The sequence below is a fragment of the Bactrocera oleae genome, chromosome 6 (genome assembly GCF_042242935.1).
Source record: "Bactrocera oleae isolate idBacOlea1 chromosome 6, idBacOlea1, whole genome shotgun sequence".
NCBI lineage: Eukaryota > Metazoa > Arthropoda > Insecta > Diptera > Tephritidae > Bactrocera > Bactrocera oleae.
This window is the reverse complement of record NC_091540.1, coordinates 74,284,507-74,300,130: the sequence shown is the minus strand read 5'-3', so window position 1 is coordinate 74,300,130 and position 15,624 is coordinate 74,284,507. Positions and strand designations below refer to the sequence as shown.

At 32.7% G+C, this 15,624-nt stretch overlaps 4 protein-coding genes across 4 annotated transcripts; 3 read left to right on the top strand and 1 right to left on the bottom strand.

Moving 5' to 3' along the window:
- LOC106619548 (uncharacterized) lies at positions 1-1,464 on the top strand. Its single transcript, XM_014237680.3, has 2 exons — positions 1-129; positions 220-1,464. The coding sequence occupies exons 1-2, from the start codon at positions 127-129 to the stop codon at positions 1,306-1,308; spliced, it is 1,092 nt and encodes a 363-aa protein (XP_014093155.2). The 5' UTR covers positions 1-126; the 3' UTR covers positions 1,309-1,464.
- Positions 1,465-1,806: 342 nt separating this feature from the next.
- On the top strand, positions 1,807-2,516 carry LOC118682550 (uncharacterized). The gene is made up of 2 exons (XM_036371542.2): positions 1,807-1,830; positions 1,968-2,516. The coding sequence occupies exons 1-2, from the start codon at positions 1,807-1,809 to the stop codon at positions 2,514-2,516; spliced, it is 573 nt and encodes a 190-aa protein (XP_036227435.2).
- Positions 2,517-6,551: 4,035 nt separating this feature from the next.
- Positions 6,552-7,394, top strand: LOC106619550 (DNA translocase FtsK). Its single transcript, XM_014237681.3, has 2 exons — positions 6,552-6,649; positions 6,757-7,394. The coding sequence occupies exons 1-2, from the start codon at positions 6,647-6,649 to the stop codon at positions 7,327-7,329; spliced, it is 576 nt and encodes a 191-aa protein (XP_014093156.1). The 5' UTR covers positions 6,552-6,646; the 3' UTR covers positions 7,330-7,394.
- A 2,443-nt stretch (positions 7,395-9,837) lies between these two features.
- Positions 9,838-12,998, bottom strand: LOC106619540 (mucin-2). Its single transcript, XM_036363751.2, has 2 exons — positions 12,698-12,998; positions 9,838-11,370 (listed from the first exon to the last, which is right to left on the bottom strand). The coding sequence occupies exons 1-2, from the start codon at positions 12,698-12,700 to the stop codon at positions 10,018-10,020; spliced, it is 1,356 nt and encodes a 451-aa protein (XP_036219644.2). The 5' UTR covers positions 12,701-12,998; the 3' UTR covers positions 9,838-10,017.
- Between the last annotated feature and the right edge of the window lie 2,626 nt (positions 12,999-15,624).

Here is a 15,624-nt window from a genome sequence, read left to right as displayed (position 1 = left end):
CAATTTACATGTCAGCGACCAACATCATGTAACACAATCGCTTTATATATAAATAACTTAAAATCTTATTTGTTCTTCATTAGAGTTGTGGCTTCATTACTGTTTAGTTGCTAACATTCTAAGAAGATGGTAAGATTGTTTGACTTTTGTTTTTAAGTACTTTGCCTAACTCCTTGATATTTACAAATTATTTGGTTGGAAACTTTTTCTACTATCTAGAAACTTTTAATCGTTGTTTTCGCATTCATCGCAGCTGTGACTGCTGATATCAGTCATTTGCCTTCAAATGAGTATTTGCCACCTGTTCAAAATGTAGCACCAGTTGAAGCTCATGTCTCCAACTTGATCCCAGATGTTGCTTTTCCTGCTCCAGCTTACGCAACACCTCCAGTTGAAGCTGCTCCAGCTCATGTTTTGGCCGATGATGGCTACCGTTATAAGACACACCGTCGAGTTGTATATCGTCGCAATCGTCGCGATGTGAGCCATTTGCCATCCAACGAATACTTGCCACCAGTTCAGAAAGAACCATTTGCTGTACCATCAAATGAATACTTGCCACCTGCTCAACAGGCGGCTCCAGCTCCAGCATCAGTGCCAGTAGAAGTCGTTCCATCTCACGTTTTGTCTGATGATGGTTACCGTTATAAGGTACACCGTCGTGTTGTATATCGTCGCAATCGTCGAGATGTGAGCCATTTGCCCGACAACGAATACTTGCCACCAATTCAGAAAGCATCAGTTGCTGTACCATTAAATGAATACTTGCCACCTGCTCAACAGGCGGCTCCAGCTCCAGCACCAGTGGCAGTGGAAGTCGTTCCATCTCACGTTTTGTCTGATGATGGTTACCGTTATAAGGTACACCGTCGTGTTGTATATCGTCGCAATCGTCGCGATGTGAGCCATTTGCCCGACAACGAATACTTGCCACCAATTCAGAAAGCATCAGTTGCTGTACCATCAAATGAATACTTGCCACCTGCTCAACAGACGGCTCCAGCTCCAGCACCAGTGGCAGTGGAAGTCGTTCCATCTCACGTTTTGTCTGATGATGGTTACCGTTATAAGGTACACCGTCGTGTTGTATATCGTCGCAATCGTCGCGATGTGAGCCACTTGCCCGACAACGAATACTTGCCACCAGTTCAGGAAGCACCAGTTGCTGTACCATCAAATGAATACTTGCCACCTGCTCAACAGGCGGCATCAGCTCCAGCCATTGTTGAAGCTACCCCAGCTCATGTTTTGTCTGATGATGGTTACCGTTATAAAACCCATCGTCGCGTTATTTACCGTCGCCACTAATGATTTTATTTAAGAAAACAGAATTATTCTTTAAGTAAGAGAATAAGTTAATGAAACCTATTTAGTTTATTAGATATGAATATGAATTTGTATTACTTGTGTAACTAATTGTATACAGAATTACTAAGCAATAAAATCATTCTAGAATACAAAGTACTTTACTGTCCCATTTGAAATTTAGTTCACTATGAAACACAATTAGTGAGCTCTGATAAAAGTTTAATCATCTGTGTGGCTTTATTACTTTCATTAGTTCCAAAAATTGAATTTAAGTAATAAGAATTGAAAAGTTTTAACTGATTTTTGATTGTACACATTTGCATGCATAGTTCTAACAGAAGTGGTTAACTATCGATATCGTTTGTACCATATTCATCAGTGAGCATATATTATGTAAATCCTAATGATTAAACAGATATAAAACGAGCTGAATTTTCGGACAAGGTATCACTTTCGATTGGTTTCTTCACTGATTGGAATATAGATTAGTTTCGAGGTATGCACCGCGATCTTTGGTCTATTGTATAAACTATTCAGAATGGTAAGATATTGAAGATATAGACAAAGTCTTATTTATTTCGAGTATTATCCTGTCTTACCCGTTACTGCATTTAGGTATTTGCAAAAATACGATACTATAATTATACTGTTTCTTCTAGAAAATTTACTTTTTGGTTTGTGTATTGGTGGCATCTGTGACCGCTGATGTTAGCCACTTAAGCAATCAATATCTTCCAGCAACTTATGCGGCTGCTGCTTCCGTTCCAATACAGACTTATAGGGTTTCAGTATCACCTCCTTCTTACAGCGCTCCAGAGCAAAGCTATAATGTTGTTGCTCCTACTGCCTTAGCCGAACCAGAATATGCATCCTCGGAACCTGTTGCTGCGCATAGTTTCTCCTCATCGGACGCTTACCGCTACAAAACTCAAAGACGTGTAGTATACCGTCATCGTCAGCGTCGTGATGCCCTTTCAAGCGAATATTTGCCTTCAGCTGCTTCATCACCTTCCGTTGAATACTTGCCTCCAGCTGCATCTTCTGCAGTTTCTTCTTATTCTGCTGCCCCATCTTATCAATCGGAAACATATGCGTCAGCTGCATCCTATCAGTCTGAATCATACGCTGAACCTTCTTATGCAGAATCTGCTCCTGCCTATAGCTTTTCTTCTAGTGATGGTTACCGCTACAATGTCAAAGTGCCATAATGAGAATTACGATTTTAACCTTCCTTATTATACTCTCGCGAAAAATTGAACATAGTATAATATATTTGTTTATTTAGCGAGTATTTGTAATACCTGAGACTATACGAGAATGATGACAAATTTCCAGATGTTAACATATCCTTTAATGTGGTAATTTGCGCGCCAATAATATTCCGTTAACCAAAAAAATATAGAGCTATAGCTAAGTCATAATTAAAAATGTACAAGTAAGAGTGGAGGACTAAGTTCAAGTGTTCAAAATATTTTATATTTTCGCCATTTGTAGGGAAATACTTTCAGGTTTGGTAAAACTTTATATTATTATATATATAATAATGTGCCATAACAATTGAACGTTCACTATTTAATGAAGCCGCGAAAATATTACAGTCACGTTTGGTATCTAATAAACTTATAGTATAGGTTATAGACTTACTTAGTTTCATTTCTATATCGTCAGAGAGATTTTCAATAAACCTTATTAATGTATGTATGTAATATAGAGTCAATCTTAACATGTTTGGTATATCAACATTACATAAATTACGCACCAAGTTTCGTTCAAATTGGTGTAGCAGATATAAGATTTCTCGTGAAGGTGAGCGATATCCACCCCCGTTGCATAATTTTGCTCCCGGCTCCTATGAATGAATCAAATCTAACATATTTGTTTAGAAAGTTATCGCACTTTTGGTAGTTTTCAATATAACCGTTATATGTGAAATTAACGTGGTTATCATCTGATTTCACCTATTTTCACAATACATACTGAGGTGCTGCAGAGGTCTATTTTCAGTAAGCTTGATTGTAATAGCTTTAGGAGTTGGCGATATTTCAATATTTATACTCTTGCAACATGTTGCTACAGAATACAATAATTTTCTTCACCTAAAGTTTTGTTTGTAAACCTAAAACTAATCGAGATAGATATAGGGTTATATATAATATATATAAATGATCAGGAGACAAGACGAGTTGAAATGCGGGTAACTGTCTGTCCGTTTGTCCGTGCAAACGATAACTTGAGTTAAAATTGAGATATCTTGATGAAAATTGATAAACACATCTAGGTACCATGAGAAGGTTGGTATTGTAAATGGACCATTGCCACGCGCACAACATGCCATTAAACGGAAAATTTTAAAGTGCCAAAAATTAAGCCAGGGATACCTTTAAGCTAAAAATTGTTTAAAAGGGGGTGTGGCTCCGCCCCCTAAATGGTTTAATGTACATATATTCCAAACCGCTAAAGATATATCAACCTAACTTGCTGAGCAAAAGTGATTTTATCTCCTTTTCAAACTCTGTGAAAATGGGTAAAATTGGATAATAACCACGCCTACTCTCCACATAACGGTTATGTTGAAAACTACCAAAAGTACTATAACTCACTGAATAAATGAACCACAAGTATTCAATTTCACAACCGTTATGTTGAAAACTAACAAAAGTACTCTAACTCACTGAATAAATGTACCACAAGTATTAAATTTCACAACCAGGATGATAGAGAAGGGTTTTTAGGATATGTTGTGAAAATTGGACAAGGGGCGTGGCACCGCCCACCTTTAGGTGAAATCATATATCTAAGGAACTAATTGACTGATTTCAAAATATTTAGTGTGTGAGGTTACCCAAACATTTCCATTAGACACTCCGAAAATGGGCGAAGTTGGATGACAACCACGCCTACTTCCCAAATAACAAAATTTTAAACTCCGTCTGGTTCTTTCCCAGTATACAAATCAAACATCAATAAAGTTAACAGAAAAAAACTGTTCGCAAGGTATTTCATCTTACATCCAAAAATTGTCGAAATCGCACTATAATTTGTGCCAAAAATGAGTAAAAGCAGGTGAACACTTCCCTTAGCCCCCATATACCTAACATAAATATTTTCGAACCTACAGTTCTCTTTATACGGCATCTATCGGTTAATGTGTAAGAAATCTTGATTAAATTCAGAAATAATCTTTTTCTAATAAAAGTGTATCCTCTTTCCTTGAATGAATGAAATCACGGCGATACTTTCCTTAGTTTGATATAAAGTTTTGCCAAAACCTGAAGGTATTCCTCCGTCTTCATTCCTTGCAAGTTGCAAGGTTTTGTTTACACTCGAACTTAGTCTTTCCTTACTTGTTTTTTTGTTCTTTCCGCCCATCTGCAATAGTAACTTTTTTATGGTACCTAAAAACATGTGTACCAAGTTTTATCAAGATATCTACAATAAGTTTTAACTCAAGTTACCACTTGCACAACTGGACGGACGGACAATCTCCACTCACAGGACGAGGACACTCGGGGACGAGGACACCCAATGCGAGATTATAACAACTTGAATTTGATACAGATGATTAATATGGGGTGTAGGTTCTACAAGTTTTGAAAAGGGGTCTTGACCCCTTCCTCTAATAAGTTTAATGTACATAACTCACAAATTGCTCATACTGTATCAACAAGACATTCTACAATTTAAAAATAAGTAAACTATCTGCAAGACATATACATAAAATTGGATGGAAATATTTTCTCAATCATATTTTGGTTTTCCAAAAGTAAATGAAATCCGCCTAGACCTCTTAGCCCCATTATACGCAATAGAGTGATTTTATACTTTCCGGTTGACTTGATACTCCAAAGAATTAACATAATTTTTTACTATAATATAGTGAATAATTGCTTATGCTTTGGGCCAATATTATGATTTTTGCCCTTTGGTGGTTTTTTCCTACTATACTTCATATATTAAATTTGGTTCTAAAAATGGATGAAGGTCGGATTTTATTTTTCTCTTATATTTAATTTTTAAGTAGATATCTAAAAAATTTATAAGATAGAATGAAATTGCATTAATGTAAACTAAAATATGGAAGTTCAATAAAGATATTATTCTTTTATATAATTACTAGCTTTACCCGCGGCTTCGCTCGTATTGAATCCCTTACATAAATATCACAAGCAAATAGTTAAATACATAGTATGTACACGAATACAATACCGCATTGATCATCTTCGTGGTGCTGGTGCAGAAAAACCTAACTTTATCTAATTTATATAAATATGTATGTATAACGAAGACGCTTTCGATGTATTTGGTTTTCAAATTTTTCAACAAACAATTATTTCTACCAAAATAAATTTGTTCAATTTTCAAACTTATTTCACAAAAAATCATATCTACCAAAATTATTTTTTTCACCATTTGTTAAAAAATATAAATTTAGTAATAATAAGTACCATATATTCTTTTTAATATCATTATAAATATGTGTACATAGTTTCATAACGATCACCTATGTACTTTCGGCGTGAAAGCGCAGAATACAAACATACGTTGACATATTATAATATATTAATATGGGTTAGTATGGATATGGATTTCATAAGTAATAAAATTTAATAATGAATAAAACATGTCTTTTTTGTAAAATTGGCAGTAAATTAAATACCTTACAAAATAAGTCTTTAAAAATTACCATTAATTCCATGCATATATTTTTCGAGACATTTAGGCAAAACTTGCAATATTTACATACAAACACGTGTGTACGAGTATATTGAAAGTGTTAAGAGTGGTTATGAAACTCACGTTAAGACAAGGAACTAATGGCAAGGTACATTAATTCAAATAGACTAACTACAAAAATTAAAATCATGGTTCCGAACAATTTTCTTTTGTGCGTATTATTACGAGAGGTGTTATAATGAAAAATCTGATGTTTTTATTTATGTGTCAATGTAAAATTTACTTAAATTTTATAATAGCAATAGCATTTAATTATAACACTAAATTGTCGAGTTCGTCCAAAGGTATCAAATTGCAGGATACTACATGTTGAGTGGTTTTAATAATTTAGTCTAAAAGGGGGATTGAAATTTTTATTGTAATTTTGTCATAAGGCAAATTTAATTCTAATCACAATAGAACTGGTTTAGAAACTAAAATTATTTCTTTATTGCTTGCATAATCTGCAGCTGTACGTTTGTGTCACTTTTGTTTACTTATTTGAAGCAATGCTGTTGCGACAGCTTCGCGCATCATTCTACGCAGACTATAAAACCAGCAAATTTTCGGACAAAGTATCACTTTCAATTGGTTTCTTCACGGATTAGGAGATAAACTATTCAAAATGGTAAAATAATAAACATACGGACAAAGTCATATTGGATTGAAGTCATAAGATTGAATAACAGATCTTTTCGCGAAAGTATGATATATTAATGATTTTTTTTCTTCCAGAAAATTTACTTTTTCGCGGGTCTTTTGGTGGCATCTGTTACCGCTGATGTTAGCCACTTAAGCAATGAATACCTTCCACCAACTTATGCAGCTGCTGCTTCCGTTCCAATACAGACTTATAGTGCTCCAGTATCGGATCCATCTTACAGCGCTCCAGAGCAAAGCTATAATGTTTTTGCTCCTAGTGTCCTAGCCGAACCAGAATATGCAGCCTCGGATCCTGTTGCTGCGCATAGTTTCTCCTCATCGGACGGTTACCGCTACAAAACTCAAAGACGTGTAGTATACCGTCATCGTCAGCGTCGTGATGCTCTTTCAAGCGAATATTTGCCTCCAGCAGCTTCATCACCTTCCGTTGAATACTTGCCTCCAGCTGCATCTTCTGCAGTTTCTTCTTATTCTGCTGCCCCATCTTATCAATCGGAAACATATGCGCCAGCTGCATCCTATCAGTCTGAATCATACGCTGAACCTTCTTATGCAGAATCTGCTCCTGCCCATAGCTTTTCTTCTAGTGATGGTTACCGTTACAAAACTGCTCGTCGCCGCGTATATCGTCGTCGCCGATACTAAATCAGAAATATATGAAAATTATTGGCGTAAATGAAGAAAACTAATAATAAATAATCCAATCGAAACATTGTTTTCTTTATATTATATTGGGATATTTGGGGGATGAAATATTGGAATTAAGTACTCGTATGTTATTAATAACATGAAAGTGAAATATTCTTAATCTAGAGAACCTGCTCCATCAAGACATACTTACTTTAACACCGAATTTGAGATATGCTTTTCTAAAATTTATATGACTCGATTTAGTCTTGTATGATTAAAATAACGTAATATCGCAAATGAAACATTTTCATTTATTTTTGTTATAAGCTTAGAAACTAGAAGTCAATATTTTGACTTTTATGGCTAAATTGAGGAACTGAAGTATTGAATTTTGTGTGATAATTATTATTAGCCTAACCGAAAATAAGAACAATATTAAACAAATATTATATTTATTTCTTTAAAACAAACATAATACCTAGTTTTTGGAGTTGTACCTATAAAGCACGAACATATGTATATAAATGCATGGAGATATGTCAAACATGTGAAACTTTACATAACATAAGTCAGGTACCGGATACTTTTTCCGTTATTAAGAGTTTTCGTTATACGAAGAATATTAAACAAATATTATATTTATTTCTTTAAATCAAACAAAATTCCTAGTTTTTGGAGTTGTACATATAAAGCACCAACATATGTATATAAATGCATGAAGATATGAAAAACATGAGAAACTTTCCATAACATAAGTCAGGTACCGGATACTTTTTCTGTTATTAAGAGTTTCGTTATACTTTATTACGAAGAGAAGACGTATAACAACTAATAATCGAGGAATAAGTATTTTAATTATTTTTTATTTATTTAAAAAAAAAAGTCATGATTTTTATTAAATAATGCAATACACATACACGTAATAATATACAAAGTGCCCTCTAATGTTTTATTTTAAAATGTAATAGTAGTGGTATACATTTGCATTGGTAATTACTCAGTTGTTCATTATATTTCATAGAACTATTTATGGTTCTCAGTCAATTACTGCATTTAAAGTTAAATTGATTATTTCGTTGCAAAGAGTGCCTGTGACGCTTCATAGATGCTTAAATATAGTATAAGCTAATAATAATGTTAACCAAACCGACTATAGTTTTTTCTACGTTGTATTAGAGAATGTTTATCAAGTGGGCTTTGGCACACAGACGCTTTTGACCCTCGTTTTCGGCAAGTTCTCTTTTGGTGTCGCCCTGTTCATTAACACGAGCAAAAAGAGTCCAGCAACTCGAGTCTAATTTTTCTGTCATTCCCTTTCATAAATTTTCGCAAATGCTTGTGCGTTTCGGCTACGCAACACTTAGAGTGTGTTGCATATTTCAGTTGTATGTCGTGGTCTCATATTTTGCTTGCAAGGAATTACCATGCATACGGTAGAACAATATGCATAATACCCACTTAATAGTTTCAAAGAAATACTTAAGACGGGAATTCCCTAATCCAACAGAATGTATTGAATACCCGCTACTAATATTTTCAACGCTAAATTTATAACAGGAATTTCCTAATAAGTATTAAAATCCCATAATTTTTGTATTCCATATTTTTTTTCTATTTATTATAAAGCAACCTTGAATTAGTTACAATTCTTGTTTTAAATAAAATGATATTCGAACTAAATTCTTTGCGGTTATGCGGTGTGTTATTAAAATTGTAAATTGAATATTTTTGAGTATCTTAATGTTCTCCTTATTTACAATTTTTCAAAATATTTCTATTATTCCATGCATACATATTTGCATATTACATACAAAAAATAGATAACAGATTCATTTGAAACCGAGCGCTCTTGCAACCGTTCAAAGAATTTTAAAGTGAAAAGGAATGCTGAAAAGGGTAGCAGCGAGCTGTTACGAACAAGAACACAAAGCGTGCCACCCGAACACGAGTGGCACGGTCCCTTCGTCTTTCCTCGTCGTCCCCTCGCCCACAATAAACCGGTTTGGGTTACAAAAGAGTCTGTGTGTAAAAGCCCACTAACATTCTCTGGTTATATTGAGTTTTTCGTTAAATGGAGTTTCGTTATAAAAGTTTTAACTGTATTTAATATAATCCAGTGATTTAATTCAAACCTATCCACAAACAAGAAACATTTACAAGCCTAAATGTATACTAGCATCAAGTATGATTACTCCTTTTGAAATGCCTAAGTATATGCAGTTTTTCTTTGAATTTGTATCACAAACATATCTTCTGAAAATGTCAACAAAATTAATAAAACAACTATGATCTTATGAGTATTTGCCAAAACTACTAAAAGCTCATATGACAATTAATTCTATAAATGTCACCAGTGACCCTTTGAAAGTTAACGTACATATAAAATATTGAACAATGTACATAGCTTCTCTGTAGTAAACAAGTAAAGATGAGATTTCTTCCAAATATACCGACATATTTATCATTATTATTTTCATTACAAACATGCGTTGTGTTTTGGATAAAATATATTTCGCAATGGAATTAAAATTTAACGATAACTTTTATTTTTATTAGTAGTTTTCCATTTCAGTTGTTATATATTTTTATTTGTTTATATTCTGTACATATATTTAACATATATATATATGTATAAACTCGTATATATAGAGAGAGAGATATATGAAATAGTGAAAATACATAAAACCAAAGCGATGAAGACGTTTAGAATCCAAAGGGTATGGCTGGTTTAGGGTATGAGTAACCCACCTCAGGAGGTCCCAGATAATTAGAATTAACGACAGGTTTAGTTTGTTTCTGTGATTTTAATAATATGGAAGATGGTGGTGGGTGCGTTGTTGACGTTTCTTGTGGTGTTGTAAATGGAACTTTAGGCGGTTTGTACGAATATCCTAACATCTTTGACGGTGAATGATTAGTATCTGTGGTACTTGAAGGAATAGTAAAAGTAATATCAGGTGGATTCTTAAAAGGGGTATCAGGTCGTGTGTAAACATATCCATTAGATTGTTTAAGAGGTGATGTTTCTGGAGAACTTATTGATTTAGAAGAGGAGCTCGTTGGTTTTGTTACCTGCACTTCAGATGGTGGATTAGTCGAGTATTTGGGTGGTAATGTAAACGGCACTTCCGGCCGTGAATACGAGTAGCCTGTCGATGGTGTTGGTGATGTTGTACTAGCCGAACGATCAGTTGATACCTCAGTATACGCCTTAATTTGAGTTTTAAGGATAATTCCTTGTTTTCTCTTAAGAATGTCTTTTGACTTCGGAAATATGTTTGGTAGGGTTAAAGACACTTTGGGCTTAGGATAGAAATATCCTTTAAATTTTGGTAGTTCTGTTCGTTTATCTTTTATAATTCTTGGTGGAATTGTAAATAAAACAGAAGGTGGCGTATAGGTGTATCCATTTGTTTTTGGAGAAGAGGTTGCATTTGTTGATGGTATTGACGATATGCTTGGATCCTCCGAGGGATGTGAATCCTCTTCTTTCGGAATTATAAATGGAATAACAGGATGTGGGTATGTGTATCCCGAAGACTTTGTTTGAGAGGGAGGTGGCTTTAATACTGATCCTTTTGTTTTAAAGGTTGGAATTAAAGAAAGCAGTGACGGCGGTCTTGGAGAAGAGGAACTGTTTGTTTTTGGTAATAGCGATGAAAACGTTGTTAGATTACTTTTGGAATTAATTGCCGGGTAGGTAAATGAAATAGCCGGAAGTGCGTATTCATATCCTATCGAATTTGGAACAAGTGTAGATAATTCGCTGGAGTATGATGGAGGCTTTGAAGTAGTACTGATCTTGATTGTTGTAGGCAGAGTGAATGACACATTTGGTTTTGTATATATATATCCCAGAGTCGGAGTTGAAGTTTTGTCCAAAAATGTTGGTGCAGAGGTAGATACTTGTAAATTTGAAGACTTGGGTGGTGGTGCTTCGGTAAAAGGCACTTCTGGTGGGAAATAATTGTAACCTCCGCGTTTTAATGTATAGTCATACTGTGCCAGCGTACTTGATGTCAACGCTGTCAAGATGTAAATACCCAATAAGAAGATCTGAAAAAGCAAAATATTTTTGTAACATTAATAGAAAGTTGTGTATTGATATTATATATTTTAAGAAATATAAAATAGTGTATATACGTGCAATATTTATTTTACACTTTTATTCACATATTATAATTATCTTTTTATATTAATTTCCTGAAAAAGGTAAACATTTTACTAAGCCATTTACAAAGTTTCAAATAGAGTCCATCCAAAAAAAAAGTACATACTTACATTTTTAAATAAATTTTAATATATTTAAGATTTATCTTATACATATGAGTGGGTAGCATCATGTATCTCGATTTAGCCAAATGCCTAACTGGGAGAAGTTGATTGACATTCAAGTAGCTACATTCAGAAATACATGTTTCACTAATGAAATTACTAAAGCAAAAGCATTGAACTTCATGTAAGTAATACTTTATCGAGTTTTCGAAACAATATCTAATAAAATGTGTACTAATGAAATGAGAAAAATAAAAATCAAATAATTAAATAATTAAATATGATGTCCAACAAGATGATTTTAATTTATTATTTATTTAATTCCATTTGAATATACATTGCAGTAATGATTGTTTAGACTTTTTTAAAAGTCAGTGGGGAGGAGCTCAGTTAAAAAAATTGTTTTTAAATTTGAGCTTTGACCAAATTAGTCACCACAAATTGCGCTGTTATAAAATATGTTTGAAAGGATGTTTGTTTTAGGAAGTATAATTATGTTAATATATTTAATGTCTGACATAGTTATATTCGAACACACATAGATTACCGTTCATGGAGCGTAAAAAATGCTAGTTCAGGGTTGCAAGTCTGACCAGTCAGTCATTTTGATGGTCGTAGCGTATCATTATTAACGTTCGTAATGTGTTTCCGGCCAGATTACTTACTCGTTAGACAATAACTTCATGCTACTCAGCTCAGAGTGTATTTGTTTTTATGCATTTAATTTTTTTAATGAAACAAAATTTTATAACTTTTTTTTGTGTGTAATAAACTTGGTATTATCAGCAAATATTCTAAAGTTCTTTCATTGTTATACTAATCAAAGCATTTAGATACATATTTAGAAAATATGTAACTTTTACTTTTGGATTTTCTTTACGGTATTCAAAACTATGAAGCAATTACTTTTAGTAAAGCTATAGTATTATCTACCCATACCATAACTTAATTAGCGTTACACTGTCAAAATTAAAAAAATATGCTGCTTTGTTTACATCTCTCATCTTAATATATATATAACTACATGAAAGCATCGAAATGCTATATGATACTACTTTTATATTCACTTTTTATTTTTAATATTTCACAATGTTCAGTTGCAACTCACCATATTTCCAAAAACAATACTTAAAAAATTTTAAGGTTCATATATCAACTGCTGAAAATCATTAAATTCCTTCGTGTTTCCTTAATACGTGAACATATTAATACATATTTTACAGTTTTGCACTTATAACCGCTTGAATTTATCTCGTTTTTATAGATATTACGACTAAAATAATATACTTGTGTGCGATTATATTGAACGCAGACGTAAATTAAAGAATTACACACAGTTTCAGTTTTGTTTCTTTGCTCATTAGTTGAAGCGAGGTGAACTCGAGGAGATTTTAAAATCAAATACGAGTATTACGAATGTGCTTGTTGTATTTATGTTTTTTGAGAAGTGCTTGTCACTGATGCGTGCAGAAAACTGTCTAGAATATCAGCATCATTGATATTCATAAAACAAAAACAACTTTATGCTTACTGCCAACAAACTGTTCATTGACTTGCTGACGTGGTATGATCTACAAAAAAACAGCTCGCTTACACATTTATAAAATAATCCCTTAAATAAATTTGTAATGAAAAATAAGAACTTATCTTCCAGTAGTACCAGAAATAAAAGTTATTTTGATAACGATTTAATATACAAATTATTGAAAGAGATTTTTAGTTTTCTCCTACATGCACATTGGGTTTTGGAATTGAAGTATAAAATAGATGTTAAATACTCAAAGCTTTAAAAATGTCTAATTTAAAAGACGATTCAAATTTAATTATTATATTAGCAATTTAAAATTTTATTTCTCTTTTGTAGGCGTTCTTTTATTTTTTATTAACTACACATAATAGCTGTAACGTCTCATTTACTAGAATAAATTTAACCTGATGAAAAACGAATAACTAGCCTACTCAATTTAGAAAAAGCATAAAAGCATAAGAAGAGCAAACAACAATCTAAAGTTGGAATCAAAACTGAATCTTCCTTTCACATTACTAAAGTCTTAGCTTGTAGCTTGATATTGTTTGTTTTAATGTTTTCCATTGCGTCATAAATTTATACTTAAGTGTTTTTGTTTATTAGATCATATTTTAATATCACATTGTTTAATTAATTTTATTCACACATAATGTAGATGGTTTGCTAATATTAACAAGACATTGATTATACATATTAAAATTAATCTTAATATTCAAAAATTCATGTAATTCAGCAAAGCAATGTCACCACGTAAGAGTTGTACAAGTAAACAATTAAGGAAGGGCTAAGTTCGGGAGTAACCGAACATTTCATACTCTTGCAACTTGAAAGCAACAAAGGCGGAGGAACGGCTTCAGGTTTTGGCAAAACTTTATATTAAACTAAGCAAAGTATTCATTTAAGAAAGAAGGACACACTATTATTAGAAAGAGATTATATCTAAATTTCATTCAGATTGTCTACAAATTGACCGATAGATGTAGTATAAAGAGAACTGGAAGTTCTAAAAAAATATAAGTCACAAATTCCGGGTGTTTTTCGACCATCGCTCGCTTTAATTTTATGAATTGTTGTCCGGAGCGTTCTCCATTAATGGCTTCAGCCGTTTTTCGGAGCTCATAATACAGCATTTGATTACGCTTCAAATACGCAAACCAGTTCCTTAATTTTGAGAAATTTTACAAAGTCCAAGTCCACGCTATAATCTCTAAACATATTGTTCTGATCGGTTCACTATTGCATATAACTGTCATACAAAGTAACCTATCCAAATCAAGTTCATGTATAGAAACCTTTTTTATTCGTGAAGGGTATTCTATTTCCGGAGCAGCCAAAGTTAACATTATTTCTTGTTTTTTTACTAAATTTACTCGTTTCTGTTCAGGATCATAAAGGGCTCCATATACTAAATACAAGGACTTTCAAACTTCGGGTTGACCTTATACTGTATATATATGTACATATGTCAATATTTGGAAAAGAAATTAAATGGACATTTTAGTAGGTTGCCTATACTGGAAAGTAGAATATTTTCTTTATATATTACATATATAATATTGGCAAAAATACATATGAATATATGTATTACAATCATAAATAGCAAAAAATAGTTAGGATGATATACAGGTAGGATATAAAAGTATGGCGTGAGTATATAAACGAATTTTCAAAATGATGAGAGGAATCAATTTTAAATGTTAATACGTGCTTTGGAACGGCTCTGTTCTTAGCTTTTTGTATCCAGAGTTTCAAAAAATTCTTTATATGCTACATTTAAAAGAAAAGCAAAACGCGAAAGAATATTACGAATGTACGTATCCCATTTATTTGTTTCATCAAACGAGTTTACAAGGTCAGTGCCTTCGATCATGTAAGACGACATTTCCTTGCTTCTTAACAGTAAAAAAAATTATTTACTTGTACATGTTTTCTATGTGTTTTACACATTTATACTCAGCGATTATTCAAAAGACTTAAGCAGCGAACTCGTTTAAGCAGTTGAAAGTATCTATACAATATATTTTTACACACGCAAGTATTTATATATAAAATTTGCTTGTTCCTGTAAAAATTGACATTAAATTGGAATTCAAGGCGAGTACACTTTAAGAAGATCAAGAAGTGAAAGGAAATCGGTTAACACTTTTTTTGTGGAGCATCTAATGTTGTTATAATAGCTAAATATTGAATATTGAAGACAATACGTTTATTGTAACTTACCAAGGCATAGATACCATATATAACAAAATCAAAAATGGAAGATGTATAATTTAGAGTCTTAAACTAAATGCAGATATTTGAAACAAAATCTCTCGATTAAGTTTTATCTGTTAAAACGCTTATTAATTTCTGTCAACCGAATAACCGTGTGTAACGATTTTATTTACAATATTTTGTGAGCCCACCGATATTTGCATTATAATAAAGGTATTAGAAATACATTTGTATTTTGGCTTGAAAATTTAAGATTTTTTATTATTTAATTGATTGAATAAACGGATGCGAAA